This window comes from Sylvia atricapilla, chromosome Z (assembly GCF_009819655.1).
Source record: "Sylvia atricapilla isolate bSylAtr1 chromosome Z, bSylAtr1.pri, whole genome shotgun sequence".
Taxonomy (NCBI): domain Eukaryota; kingdom Metazoa; phylum Chordata; class Aves; order Passeriformes; family Sylviidae; genus Sylvia; species Sylvia atricapilla.
Window position 1 is genome coordinate 27,846,108 of NC_089174.1, and position 14,014 is coordinate 27,860,121.

A 14,014-nucleotide genomic window follows, 5' to 3' on the forward strand; every position below is an offset into this window, starting at 1 on the left:
AAACTAATAGTTTTTACTCAAGTGTGTGAATTTGAGAAAGCAGACTTGTGGTGAGAAACTCCTGAATTGTTAGAGGAAACTCTCTGTAGAGTTCAGTGTACAAAAATGGTGGAAGATAATACAGAATGAGGATTACTCTCCTGGGTTGTAGTTTAGGATGTATTCTATCACCATCTTCAGTTAATGGCCCATCAATGCCTTTTGCATGACTCAGAGATAACTCCCTCCGGGAGTTATCTCTCTCTTTAATGGGCCATTAAGGCACTCTTCCATGACTCATCATCCCATTGTGAGATGCTCCGCCCATGAGGAAGAGCCAAGCATTCTCACCTGGATATAAGCTGGGATTTGGGACAGTAGAAGCAGCCCTCTCCCACTGGATTCCCAGAAGACCGAAGCTACCAAACCTTTCTACAAGATTTCTGTTTCAAGAAGACCACCTCGTCTGGACTGTTTCCATCACCCTGATCAGGTTGTATTCTGACTCTGTCACTGGTTTTTTCTTTTTGTATTTATTTTATTTTATTCTATTTTATTTTCCTTTTCTTCTCATTAAATTTTATTTCTGACTTAGAGCCTCTTACTTGGTTTGTTTTTAAACCACAACATATTTTTGGCGCCCAACGTGCAGCAGAGGCAATAAGAAAAGTCAGAAATTACAAGTTTATTGAAGACACCTGTCTGTTATGATGCCCAACATGCTTACATGTGTCTTATACCTATCTCTCTACATTTTTCCAAACGTGGGGCACTATCTGCCGGCCTTAACACTCCTGCATAGACCAGGATATGGTACTAAAATTACTTTACTAGTCTATTATGTCCATTGCTTGATAAAATCTGAGGCAATGAACATTATTCAAAATATATACCCAGTTTTATATTCTTGTTCTAGTCTAAGATGCTACGTCTGGAGCCTCAACAATCTCACCCAGCCCCTGTGGGGAGGAGTAAAGAATGATTTTTTCCAGCTTTTCAGGAAGGACACAGCAGTTTTTGAAAATATTGAGTACCCTCTGGATGCCAAAAACAGCATAATGTTCTTGTTAGTCCTGCTTCGTTTTCTCTGCACCATGCTTAGAATCAAAACACTACATGGTGTGTTGGAGCATGTTCTTAAAAAAGTAGAAGAGATAAAAAGAAGCAAAGCAATAACATCAACGACTACACAAACTCTCACAGAAGAAAAAAGAACCAAAAGTGCTGTCAGCATCTCCACACAAACCGTCACTGAACCGGAACAGCCTAAACCAGTAGCAGTTGCCACCACTCAGAAGAAAAAATCAAGAAGCAAATCAGTCCGCATAGCGACTGACGAGGATGGAGCAGAACCTTCGCACTCAGCTAAAAAGACAGAGACAAAAATCATCACCCACTCTCTATCTCTGGGTGAGCTGCGTAACCTGCGAAAAGAATTCACCCGTCAAACCAACGAGTCCATCCTCACCTGGCTGCTCCGCATCTGGGATGCTGCAGCCAATGACACCATTCTGGATGGAACTGAAGCCAGGCAACTGGGATCACTGTCCCGGAATGTGGTCATTGACCAAGGAATTGGAAAAACCCAAAAAACTCTCAGCCTCTGGCAGCGACTGCTAACAAGTGTGAAAAACAAATACCTTTGTAAAGAAGACCTCCTAGTGCACCAAAAAAAATGGAACACAATAGAACAAAGTATCCGATGCCTAAGGGAATTGGCTGTGCTGAAGATCATTTTTGCAAAAAATGAGAGATTTCCTAAAAACCCAGATGATGTCCAGTGCACATCACGGATGTAGTTGAAATTTGCACGGCTTGGACCAAAGATGTACTCACGTTACCTCGCAACACTGCAATGGAGAAAAAGTGAGGACAAGGTAGGTGTCCTGGCTAATAAACTAAGGATTTACGAGAACACTGTCACCGCCCCAGTTCGTGTCCATGTCTCATCTGTGGAAACAAGACTGGCTGAGCAAGTCAGGAACTTAATTGAAGAAAGCCATCAGAAACTGAAAAAAGAACTTAAGGAAGAAATTTACGATATTTCACCAGAGCCGACGAGAGTCTCTGCGATTAGAAGCAGGCGTCCCCCAGCCAGGGAGAGAGGATACACACCCCGAGATAACCTTTAGTCTTTTCTTCGGGAGCATGAAGAAGATATGAAGAAGTAAAATAGAAAACCTACCTCCTCCTTAGCAGCCCGGGTACATGAACTAAAAAAAAAAATGCCTACAACAAAAAGCTCATCTAGAATCAGTGTTGCTCCGGTCTCTCGTGCACAGAACTCCAGATGTTACAGGAATGATGATATGACTGATCCTCTTGAAGGAACCTCAGCAACTCATTTACAGGAAGAGAACAACGTATGCGATGACCAGGAATAGGGGGGCCCTGCCTCTAGCCAAGAAGAGGAAAGGGACAATCGGATCTACTAAACTGTGTGGATCCGATGGCCTGGCACATCTGACCCACAAAGATATACAGCATTGGTTGACACTGGGGCCCAATGTACCATAATGCCATCAAGGTATGTAGGAACAGAATCCATTTCTATTACAGGAGTAACAGGAGGGTCCCAAAAACTGACTGTATTAAAAGCTGAAGTAAGTTTAACTAGGAACAAGTGGCAAAAACACCCTATCGCAACTGGCCCAGAAACCCCATGCATCCTCGGCATAGACTATCTCAAAAATAAATATTTCAAAAATCCAAAAAAATATCATTGGGCTTTTGGGATAGCCGCAGTGATGAAAGAAAACATCAGACAATTGAATACCTTGCCTGGTCTCTCAGATGACCCCTCTGCTGTGGGACTGCTGAAAGTAAAAGAACAACAAGTACCAATTGCCACAGCAACAGTACACCGTCAGCAATACCACACAGACAAAGACTCTGTGATCCCCATACATAAGATGATCCGTAAACTGGAAAGCCAAGGGGTGGTCAGTAAAGCCCGTTCACCTTTCAACAGCCCAATTTGGCCAGTGCGTAAGTCCAGTAGAAAATGGAAACTGACGGTGGATTACCGTGGTCTAAATGAAGTCACGCCACCACTGAGCGCTGCTGTGCCAGACATGTTAAAGCTTCAGTACCAGCTTGAGTCCAAAGCAGCAAAGTGGTATGCAACCATTGATATCGCCAACGCCTTCTTCTCCATTCCTTTGGCAGCGAAGTGCAAACCTCAGTTTGCCTTCACCTGGAAAAACATGCAGTACACCTGGAACCGACTGCCCCAAGAGTGAAAACACAGCCCCACCATCTACCATGGACTGATCCAGGCTGCACTAAAAAAAAGTGAGGCTCCAGAGCATCTGCAATACATTGACAACATCATCATATAAAAAAATACACCAGAAAAAGTCTTCAAGAAAGAAAAAAAAATTATCCAAATTCTGCTGAAAGCTGGTTTTGCCATTAAAAAAAGCAAAATTAAAGAACCAGCTCAAGAAATCCAGTTCTTAGGGGTCAAATGGCAAGATAGTCGTCGCCAAATCCCTACAGAGATAATCAACAAGATCACAGCCATGTCCGCACCTACCAACAAAAAAAAAACACAAGCTTTCCTAGGTGCCATAGGCTTTTAGAAGATGCACATTCCTGAGTACAATCAGATCGTGAGCCCTCTCTACTTGGTAACCCGCAAGAAAAATGATTTCCACTGGGGGCCTGAACAACAACAAGCTTTTGTTCAGATCAAGCAAGAAATTGCTCATGCAGTAGCCCTGAGCCCAGTCAGGACGGGACCAGATGTGAGGAATGTACTTTACTCTGCAGCTGGAAACAATGGTTTGTCTTGGAGCCTTTGGCAGAAAGTGCCTGAAGAAACTCGAGGCCGACCGTTGGAATTCTGGAGCAAAAGTTACAGAAGCTCCAAAGCCAACTACACTCCCACAGAAAAAAAGATATTGGCTGCCTATAAAGAAGTTCAAGCCGCCTCAGAAGTCTTTGGCACTGAAACACAGCTGCTTTTGGCACCCCGACTGCCAGTGCTGAGGTGAATGTTTAAGGGAAAGGTTCCTTCCACACATCATGCCACCGATACCACATGGAGCAAATAGATTGCCCTCATTACACAGCGCGCCCGCATTGGAAACCCAAATTGCCCTGGGATTCTGGAAGTTATAACGAACTGGCCAGAAAATAAAACTTTTGGATTATCATCTGAAGAAGAAGAAGAAGGAGAAAAGCAAGTAACACGTGCTGAGGAAACCCCACCATATAATGAGCTACCGGAGACTGAAAGACGATATGCTCTGTTCACTGATGGCTCCTGCCGAATTGTAGGAGCTAACCGGAAATAGAAAGCTGCAGCATGGAACCCCACACGACAAGTTGCACAAGCTACCGAGGGACAAGGTGGATCGAGTCAAGTTGCAGAGCTTAAAGCTGTCCAGCTGGCTTTGAAAATTGCTGAACGAAAAAAGTGGCCGAGGCTTTATCTCTACACTGACTCATGGATGGTAGCTAATGCTCTGTGGGGATGGCTGAATCGCTGGAAAAAAGCCAATTGGCAGCGCAGAGAAAAACCCATCTGGGCCGCTGACATTTGGCAAGACATCGCTGCCCGAGTAGAGAGGCTGACCGTGAAGGTTCGACATGTGAATGCGCATATACCCAAAAGCTGGGCTAATGAGAAGCATCGCAACAACGAGCAGGTAGACAAAGCTGCCAAAGTGAAAATATCACAAGTGGATCTAGATTGGCAGCACAAGGGAGAATCATTCCTAGCTCGTTGGGCCCATAATGCCTCTGGTCATCAGAGAAAAGATGCAACATATCGATGGGCCCGTGACCAAGAGGTAAACCTTACTATAAACAACATCTCACAAGTCATCCACAGCTGTGAAACCTGCGCTGCAATCAAACAGGCCAAGCAAATGAAGCCTCTGTGGTATGGTAGACAATGACTGAAGTACAGGTACGGGGAAGCCTGGCAAATTGACTATATCACCCTTCCCCAAACACGCCAAAAAAAGCGGTACGTGCTGACCATGGTGGAAGTCACCACTGGATGGCTAGAAACCCACCCTGTGCCTCATGCCACTGCCCGGAACACCATCCTGAGCCTTGAAAAACAAATCCTGTGAAGACACGGCACCCCTGAAAAAATTGAGTCGGACAATAGAACCCATTTCAAAAACAACCTTATAAACACCTAGGCTAGAGAACATAGTATTGAATGAATATACCACATTCCTTATCATGCACCAGCTGCCGAAAAAGTTGAACGGTACAACAAACTATTAAAAACTGCCCTGAAGGCACTTAGTGGGGGAACCTTCAAGAATTGAGAACTAAACTTAGCCAAAGCCACATGGATAGTTAACACCCGAAGGTCTATCAATCGACGTAATCCTGCCCAGTCTGAACCCTTACACACAGTAAATCGAGACAAAGTACCTGTGGTACACATGAAGGGCATTTTAAGAAAAAGTGTTTGGATTAATCCCACTTCAGGCAAAAGCAGACCCGTCCATAGGATTGTCTTTGCTCAAGGACCTAGCTACACTTGGTGAGTAATGCAAAAAGATGAAGAAACCCGTTGTGTACCACAGGAAGACTTAATTTTAAGTGAGAGCAGTGTGTAAGGTTTCATTCTGTATGTATATATGCATTCATCTGTAAGAATGTATTGATTTAAGCATGTTGTAGATAGTAATAGAATAAGGGGTAGATTGTCCTGGGTTGTAGTTTAGGATGTATTCTATCACCATCTTCAGTTAATGGCCCATCAATGCCTTTTGCATGACTCTTTAATGGGCCATTAAGGCTCTCTTCCATGACTCATCATCCCATTGTGAGATGCTCCGCCCATGAGGAAGAGCCAAGCATTCTCACCTGGATATAAGCTGGGATTTGGGACAGTAGAAGCAGCCCTCTCCCACTGGATTCCCAGAAGACCGAAGCTACCAAACCTTTCTACAAGATTTCTGTTTCAAGAAGACCACCTCGTCTGGACTGTTTCCATCACCCTGATCAGGTTGTATTCTGACTCTGTCACTGGTTTTTTCTTTTTGTATTTATTTTATTTTATTCTATTTTATTTTCCTTTTCTTCTCATTAAATTTTATTTCTGACTTAGAGCCTCTTACTTGGTTTGTTTTTAAACCACAACAATTACCCATCTTTGTTCTGCCTGTATTTTACCTAGAAAACATTAAAAATACATTGCTTTTCTTTCAGTGTTCTGTGATAAAAACTGTAATATTTATCTGAAAGGTTCTAGGCTATAGGGAAATTTTATTCCCTTCATGTTAAACCTGAAAATGAAGGAACTTTTCAAACTGATACACATCAGGTATATCTATCTGTCAATACAGTTTGCACCTACTAAATCTTTGAATTCCTTTAGAACTGATTACAGTATTAAAGTTGCTTCAAGTTTGAATTCAGAGGTGTTTCTCTAAACTAGAGGTTCCTTTTTAGGTCAAAACCTCTCATGGATCTCAGCCTCGAATTCTGTTAGATTTTTTGCTGCACACCATGCTGGTGGTAATGATAAAAACAAACATGGTGATTTCAAGAAACAGTTTAGGTTCATATGAATTTTGGTGGTCTATCTTACCCAGGTTGGGATTAAAACTTGAAACTTTGAGCATCTGCCGTGTGCCTGCTTTGTATTGTGGATGTGAGACTGTAGAAATTGGGAGTGCTCAGTCACTGACTTTATGCCCACCTTCTTGGGAAAGGGAAGGAAGAGTGATGGAGAAGAGTTACTTTCCAGCTTTGCAATGTGTTATTTCTTAGCTATAAATGCATTGTGCCAATGTTTTAAGAAATATTCCTTCCTTGTGAAAACAAATGAACAGGCATTTTGCAGACTTGTAGAAATATCTCAGTGTTTATTGTAGATGGGAAGGGCTGTGCTGGTCCCTGATCTTCTGTTGGGGTGAAAGTCTCTCCTAAAGAGAATTCTAAAGCCTTACAAATTTCAGTGCTTTATCTTACATTTTATGACGCATTAGACTAAACAGAACGTGTTTATTTTCTGTATTTCTTAAAAGCCATGCTGTCTGTAAGCAGTTTGGTACCTACTGTACAGGCAACTTAATCAACCTTGCCCCCTGTTGGGGCAAGACTTCTGTCTTTGTTAGTTTGAAGAAATAAATTACTACAGGATGCTTGTGGATGTATTTTAGAGGTATCATTGATTTGAAGCACATTAAGACCATACCTTTGCTTTTTGTCGATGTTGTCTGATACTATTTGTACTCCTTTACTGCTGCCACCAGAAGTGTGTGGTTTGGAAGGGTATAAACTAATACAACTCAATATCTCTGCTGTCACTGACTTTGCATGTAGACAGTGCCTGCAGATGGAAGCATGATGTGGTGCACACATTCTTTCTCTGCATACAAATAGAACCCTACCATGCAGCAGACCTGGCCAAGTAATAACCTGGATGGTTGCCCCTACTCTTGTAAATAATCATAGAATGGTAGTGGAAATATTTGTATTATTGGGGAATACAGCAGGTCCTGGCAACAGCTCTGAAAACTTAGAGTTCAAGACAGCTTTTGTGAGCATAAGTAATTGTCACCATGGATTTGAATGGCTTATGCAGCAGATGATTTTCTTTGAAAGTCCCCATCACAGCAGCTCTAGCAGTGGCATGCCAACCACCAAACTGACAGCTGTGAATCCGTAGCTGGCAAAGGTCTGCTGTTGAAGAAGAGTGTACATACCATCTCAGCTAGGTAGCTCTCAGTGCCCGTTGCTTTAAGGAGAAGGCAACTTTGCTGTCCAACTGTATCTTGATTATTTTTCCTGTGTTTTGTAATCAGTATCCAATATGTGTATCCAGTACCCAGAATTGTGTCCTACAGAATAACTGGTATGACCTGAATGAAAGTGTAAGATTTAGATTTCCAATGGTTGAGACAGTAAGACTGGAAATCAGAATTGTAACTTTTTTTGGTGTTTTGATAAAAGAGTAAACATAAAGCACTTTTTTGTTTTTGTTTTGTTTTGTTTAGAATTTCCTCTACTCAATTCCTTCTTGGGTCCACTTTTTTAATGTGGCTGAAAACTGATGCACAAACTGTGTAGATTACATTTACCTTATTCTTGGTTTGCCTATATTGCAGAAAAACTAAAGAACCAACTTTGTTTCTCCAGAACTTGATATCTTCAACATATAATTGACACTATAATGGTAAAAATGAGAAGGGGTTAATCCAGTTTTTTAGTACCTAATATGTGACTTTTCCTAGTCTTCTCTATTCTTCCTGTAATCTGTAATTTTAATTGTGCTGGAAATATGAGGTTTTTGCATGGTGATTTGGCTTATCAGATAATGTTTCTCAAATAAAAGACTAGTTCCATTGGTTAGCTGGATTTTTTACCCCAAATACTCAAAGACTTTAACTCTGATGTGGGTTGTTTTTGGTATTGATTACATTAATGTCAGATACTGAGGTTTCTTTGACGTACTAAAATGATTTACCTAGAAGTGAACAGTTTGGGATGAGTACTTAGAACATGGTAGTATTATAAAAATAACACTTTAGTGAGTTGTTAATATTTGCTGTTTTCTTTCCTTCAATGAAAATTGAATATTATTGTTAGTACATATGATATATGTACTATATGAAATGTAGTTGAAATATACAAAAGTATGTGAGTGAACAGTGGTGTAACTAGGGCATCTCTTGTGTCAATTCTATTAAGAGGTTACTTATTCCTGAATAGGAAGTTAAGTTCTTATTTATATAGCTGAATAATACATTGTGCATGGTTTTCTATAACTGTGATTACAAAAGTGTTTACATTTGAAGGATGTCTATTAAAATGCCATCTGTAAAGATATAGAATGTCAAAAAAAGTGGACTGTAGCATGGTGGGCAAAAAAAAGTGCTAATGTCTTTTCCTTGCATTGTTCATGGACTTAGGTATCTAACAGCTGCAGTATATTTGGGCAGTATGTCTGCTACTGACTATGGAAATGTTAGGGCAAAGCCAGCTATAATCTCTTATGCATTAATAAAATACAACTTATTGGATTCATGCTCTTTTTAGGCTACTAATAAAATTCTGTAGGTAATTGATTTTGTATAATAATAATGATCCACTTAGCAGTAATTCTGGGTGTATATTGAACAGACATAGCGACTGTATCTAATGTCTAACCTGTCAAAAATCCAAATTATTTTGATACCAGAGTTTTATAAACAACCTTGTCACTATAATTTTTAACTTGTATTTTATATTTTTGAGTATTTGGATGGTTTTTTGTTTTACATTTTTTATTTTATTTTACTTTATTTTTCTTTTCTGGAAAGATAATCTAATCTTCAAGCCTTCACTCCTTGCAAATATTCACACTTCGATGATTCTCGATGCTATGATAAAATTACAGATTCTAATGAGGAACACTTACAAGACAACAGATGCAAATATTTCTGCATCCATCCACCACTGTTATTTAGGGCAGTGTGGGGACAATTACTGATTTATCTGCATTGCTTTCTGAAATCAAAGCAGACAAAGTTCTAGATTCTGCATGTGGGATGAGGCAAGTCTGGCTGTGTGTATAGACTGGGGAATGAGATGCTGGAGAGCAGCACCATGGAAAGGGACCTGGGGGTCCTGGTCAGTGACAAGGTGAACATGAACCAGCAGTGCCCTGACAGCCAGGAGGGCCAACCCTGTCCTGGGGTGCATCAGGCCCAGCATGGCCAGCCAGGCAAGGGAGGGAATTGTCCTGCCCTGCTCTAAGCTGGGGCAGCCTCACTTTGAATATTTTGTGTGGTTTTGGGCACCACAATATAAATGATGTTGAGCTGTTAGAGAGTGTCCAGAGAAGAGCAATGAAGGAGCCTTGAGGAGAATCAGTACAAGGGGCAGCTGAAATCACTTGATCTGTTCAGCCTGAAGAAAAGGAGATGGGGAGACCTCACTGCAGTTACAGCTTCTTGTGAGGGAAAAAGGAGGGGCAGACACTGATCTTTTCTTTCTTGTGACCAGCAACAGGACTCAGAGGAATGGCCTAAAGCTGTGGCAGAGGATGTTTAGGTTAGATACCAGGATAAGCTTTTTCATCCTGATGGTGGCTGTGTGCCAGAACAGGCTCCCAAAGGAAGTGGTCACAGCACCAAGCCTGTCTGAGTTCAGTAAGCATTTGGTCAATACTCTCAGGCACATGGTGTGACTCTTGGGGTGTCCTGAACAGGAACAGGAATTGAGTCAATGATCCTTGTGGATGCCTTGCAATTCAGCATATTCTGTTGTTTTTTGGTTCTATGATTCTGTGAAACTTCAGTACATTTGCCAGCCCTCCTGCAGTTCAGTAGTTAGATCAGAAATTAAATGGACCACTTGGGAAAGTGTGTAGCTTCACTTTCAAAGAAATAAAATTAACCTTATTTCTGTTGATTTTATAAAGCTTTTTAAGGTAATTATTTACAATAGATATGGCACATTCTAATGCTTGTTCACAAAGAAATCTTACTATGTAAAATAGCAACTAATCAAGTTTTGCTAAATGTAAAACTGTTTACAGGTTATAGTTCTTTATTCAGGTAACTTTTTTGTGAGGTTTTTTTTTGTGTGCTTTATGCACATTTGGTGTCATTTTGCTATCAAACTAAATTCACACATTTTTGCCCCTTACCTCAATCAAGAATGACTAAGATGTAAGCTGACATCATCAGCCTGTCACAGCCTTTGTTCAGTCTGTGTGTGAGAAGTGTGAACTTGCAAAATTAGTGCTAGTTAACTGAACATGTGCTAATTTCCATCTGAAACTGTACTTTACCATATCAAATTTCAGATTTCTCAGTATAATTTAGATGACATTCTCTCTGGCTATTTTTTTCTTTGGATACTATAGACTTTAACTTTGCAGTCAATTCATAGCAGTTCCTTTCTGCCAGTCCTTCCTCCTCACACTTTCCCTATCCCTCAGTGTGTGTGCTCTCCACAGGCTGCAGTGCCTTTCTGGGCATATTCATAGGGAACACACAACTCCTGCAGTTTACTCTGTGCCGAAACCTTGTTGTGAACCCAACACAGCATACGTCACATATTAGGAACACCTTGTCACTCTCTACAACTACCTGAAAAGAGGTTATAGAGAGGTGGGTGTTGGTTTCTTCTGTGAGCTATCAAGCAACAGACAGAACAAGAAGAAATGGATCTTAAGATGTGCTTCAGTGAGAGGTTTAGACTGGAGAATTCCTTCACTAAAAGGACTGTCAGACAGTGGAACAGGCTGCCCAGGAAAGTGGTGGAGTCACCATCCCAGGAGGTATTGAAAAGACCTGTAGATAGTGAGTTTGGGGATATGGTTTAGTGGTGGACTTGGCAGTCTTAAGTGTCCAGTTGGACTTGAGAGTCATTGAGGTCCTTTCCAATGTAAACAATTCTGTGATGATCCTTGTGCTAATGTTTCTGAACTTTACATGAAAGAAAAGTAGATACATGATTAAAAAGTAGATAAAAAAGATGGACTGTTGCTGGATATTTCTTGTGCTTCAGTCTTGATACTAAGGGCCTTTTTCTGAACATCAGGAAATGACAAAGGGTAGTTACCTTTATTTTTTATCCATTTTATTAACTGATGAGAATTACTACCTTATAGGAATTATGGCAGTCTGCAGTCTTTCAAGCAGTACTGGGGGAGGCAAAGGCACCTGCCTGTAACTAAGGTGAAATAGTAAAAATTATAAGAAAAACTGAGAAGTCTTCATTTAAATAAAGAACCTTGTAGAAAGGTGTGCTTTTTTTTTGTAGGAAGAACCTTGTGGTGGTGGGCGGAGCCCCAGCTGCTTTGCCCTGGAGAGAGCCAAGCTGAGGAGTTAAAAAAGAATTTCGCAACTTCACCCAGAGCCCCTAAGACAAAAGACAAGCTTTTTAGTCACGACCTGTCCGGAGACCCACAAGCCCCCTCGGGATCTTATGTAGATCTGTTACAATTGATTTGTTTTGTACTCTTTTCCTCCCACCCTGGTGTCCCATAAAAACCCCTGGGTTTCCTCTGGTTGGCAGAGGGTACCTCATCCCTGGACCCCTTTCACTGGTACCTTTGCAATAAAGTTACCACCTGCGGAAATTCCACACCAGACCTCTCTCTCTCTCACCACGGCCGGCTAAAAGAGGGGCAAACTCACAAGGGCAGGAGCTGAAATCACTGAGCTGAAATCACTGAGCTGAAAAATCACTGCTCTGCCCGATGCTGAGAAGCCCCTCCGCCAGCTGAGGAGCGCCCTGACCCCCCAAGAAGCTGTCTTTAGCGAGACATCTTTTGGGGTGGTTGTGGCTCTCTGGGTCCTAAGCGGCGGACCCCTCTACCAGCTGGAATAGAACCTGACAGTTCTCTACAGATATTTTGTTATTAATATTGTTTGCTACTAAATGGCAGTGTTGTACTTCTAATATTTGAATGCTTGCCTTTCACACTGGACCCATGTTGAAATAAAAGCACTTAGAGAGTTTGACAGCAACTGAGTATATGTGTCCTGAAAATGTTTATGGTACAAAAATGGGATTATGTTTGAATTACATATTTCAAGAGCATGCATCCTGGAAATAATGAAATGCTATTTAAGTACAATCATGAGAATGCATAAATCTTCTGTGACAGAGTTGGATCCATGGACAGACATGAATGAAACATCTGAATAGTTCTGCTTAGCAGAGATTGTTGTCATACTAAATGGATTATTAAGGCCTGCAATACCTGCTGGATACTAAAACTGAAACTAATTTATAAGAGATGCAAGTATTGCAAGTATTGCTCTTATGGAGCTCAAGACCAGAGTTGTATTTTACAGCCTAAGTTTTAAATTGTGTCATCTGTTTGAGCTTTACATTAGCTGCTGGTCATGTCAGACAGATAAAAAAAAGAATTGTATTGATGTGTTTATAGAAAGAGAAATTTATTATTGTCAGACTGATCTTTTCAGTATTGCCATAAAATCTTACCTGGATTGAAGTAAATTATTACAACTGTAGATGATACAAATTACTTTCTCTTGGGAATTCCAACATTTTCTGAAGTCTGCAAGTCTTGCAAAATGCCAGTGAAGATATTGTAAATGTCATAGTGTCTGTATAAAGGATTTTCATTCATCATAGTCTTTACAGGGGATATTCCTTCAATTACTTGAAGTCATTCTGTTTTGAGGAAAAGAGCAACTAAAGGCCATATTTGCCTGTTGATATTCATTACATATGTACTGTAGAATTATAGGATACCAGTGAGGAAGGGGACTTCAAGGATCATCTGGTCCAAGTTCTTCTAGAAAAAACACAGTCTAGACAAGATGGCTAAACATGTTCAGCCAAATCTTAAGTGTCCAGTGTTGGGGAAGTCATCGAAGAAATGCTTGGTGGGAATTAAAGGAATGGAAAGACTAGGAAGAGAAAAGACTAGGAGAGTTGAGATTGTTCATCCTGGAAAAGAGATGGGCTAATTGCGGCCTAGTACAGGAAGAGAGCCTACTTACAAGGGCATTTAGGGACTGAATAAGGGGGAATGGATTCAAACTGAAAGAAAGCAGGTTTAGATTAAATATTAGGAAGAAATTCTTTACTTTGAAGGTGGTGAAGCACTGGGACAGATTGCCCAGAGAAGCTATGGATGTCCTGTCTCTGGATATGTTCAAGGCCAGGTTGGATGGGGCTCTGAGCAACCTGGTCTATTGGGAGATGTTCCACCTTGTGGCAAGGAGGTTGGAATGGGATGATATTTAATCAACCCCAGTGATTCTATGATTTAGTGATGATTCCATGATCCTTGGTTGGATATGCATTGAAAACCACTGTTTTCAACTAAATTGTATTTTGAAGACTAAAACATCAGTTGTAGTGTTTGTAATATGAACTTAAAGTGCTTCTTAATCAATATGGGTTTGGATTAGTTTTAAGAATGCATTTTTTTTAATCCTCTAAGAGTATTAATGATTTAAAATCTCTCAGGATAATTTGCTCTTTGAAGACTTGGGTTCTTAAGGCAATGACCTTTCTGATTTAGGTGATTCTAAAGACTATGTGATGGTGCTGTGGAAATGAGTTCCAGACAAGCAATGCAGTC

The 14,014-nt window shown here is 40.8% G+C and overlaps 1 protein-coding gene across 1 annotated transcript in view; it reads left to right on the plus strand.

Annotated features, from left to right (window-relative positions):
- Window positions 1-4,722: 4,722 nt before the first annotated feature.
- DTWD2 (DTW domain containing 2) overlaps window positions 4,723-14,014 on the plus strand; it is a 40,479-nt gene continuing 31,187 nt past the window's right edge. Inside the window, exon 1 of the mRNA XM_066339550.1 lies at window positions 4,723-4,778. Coding sequence (XP_066195647.1) covers window positions 4,723-4,778 — 56 coding nt within the window. The remainder of the gene's footprint in view (window positions 4,779-14,014) is intronic.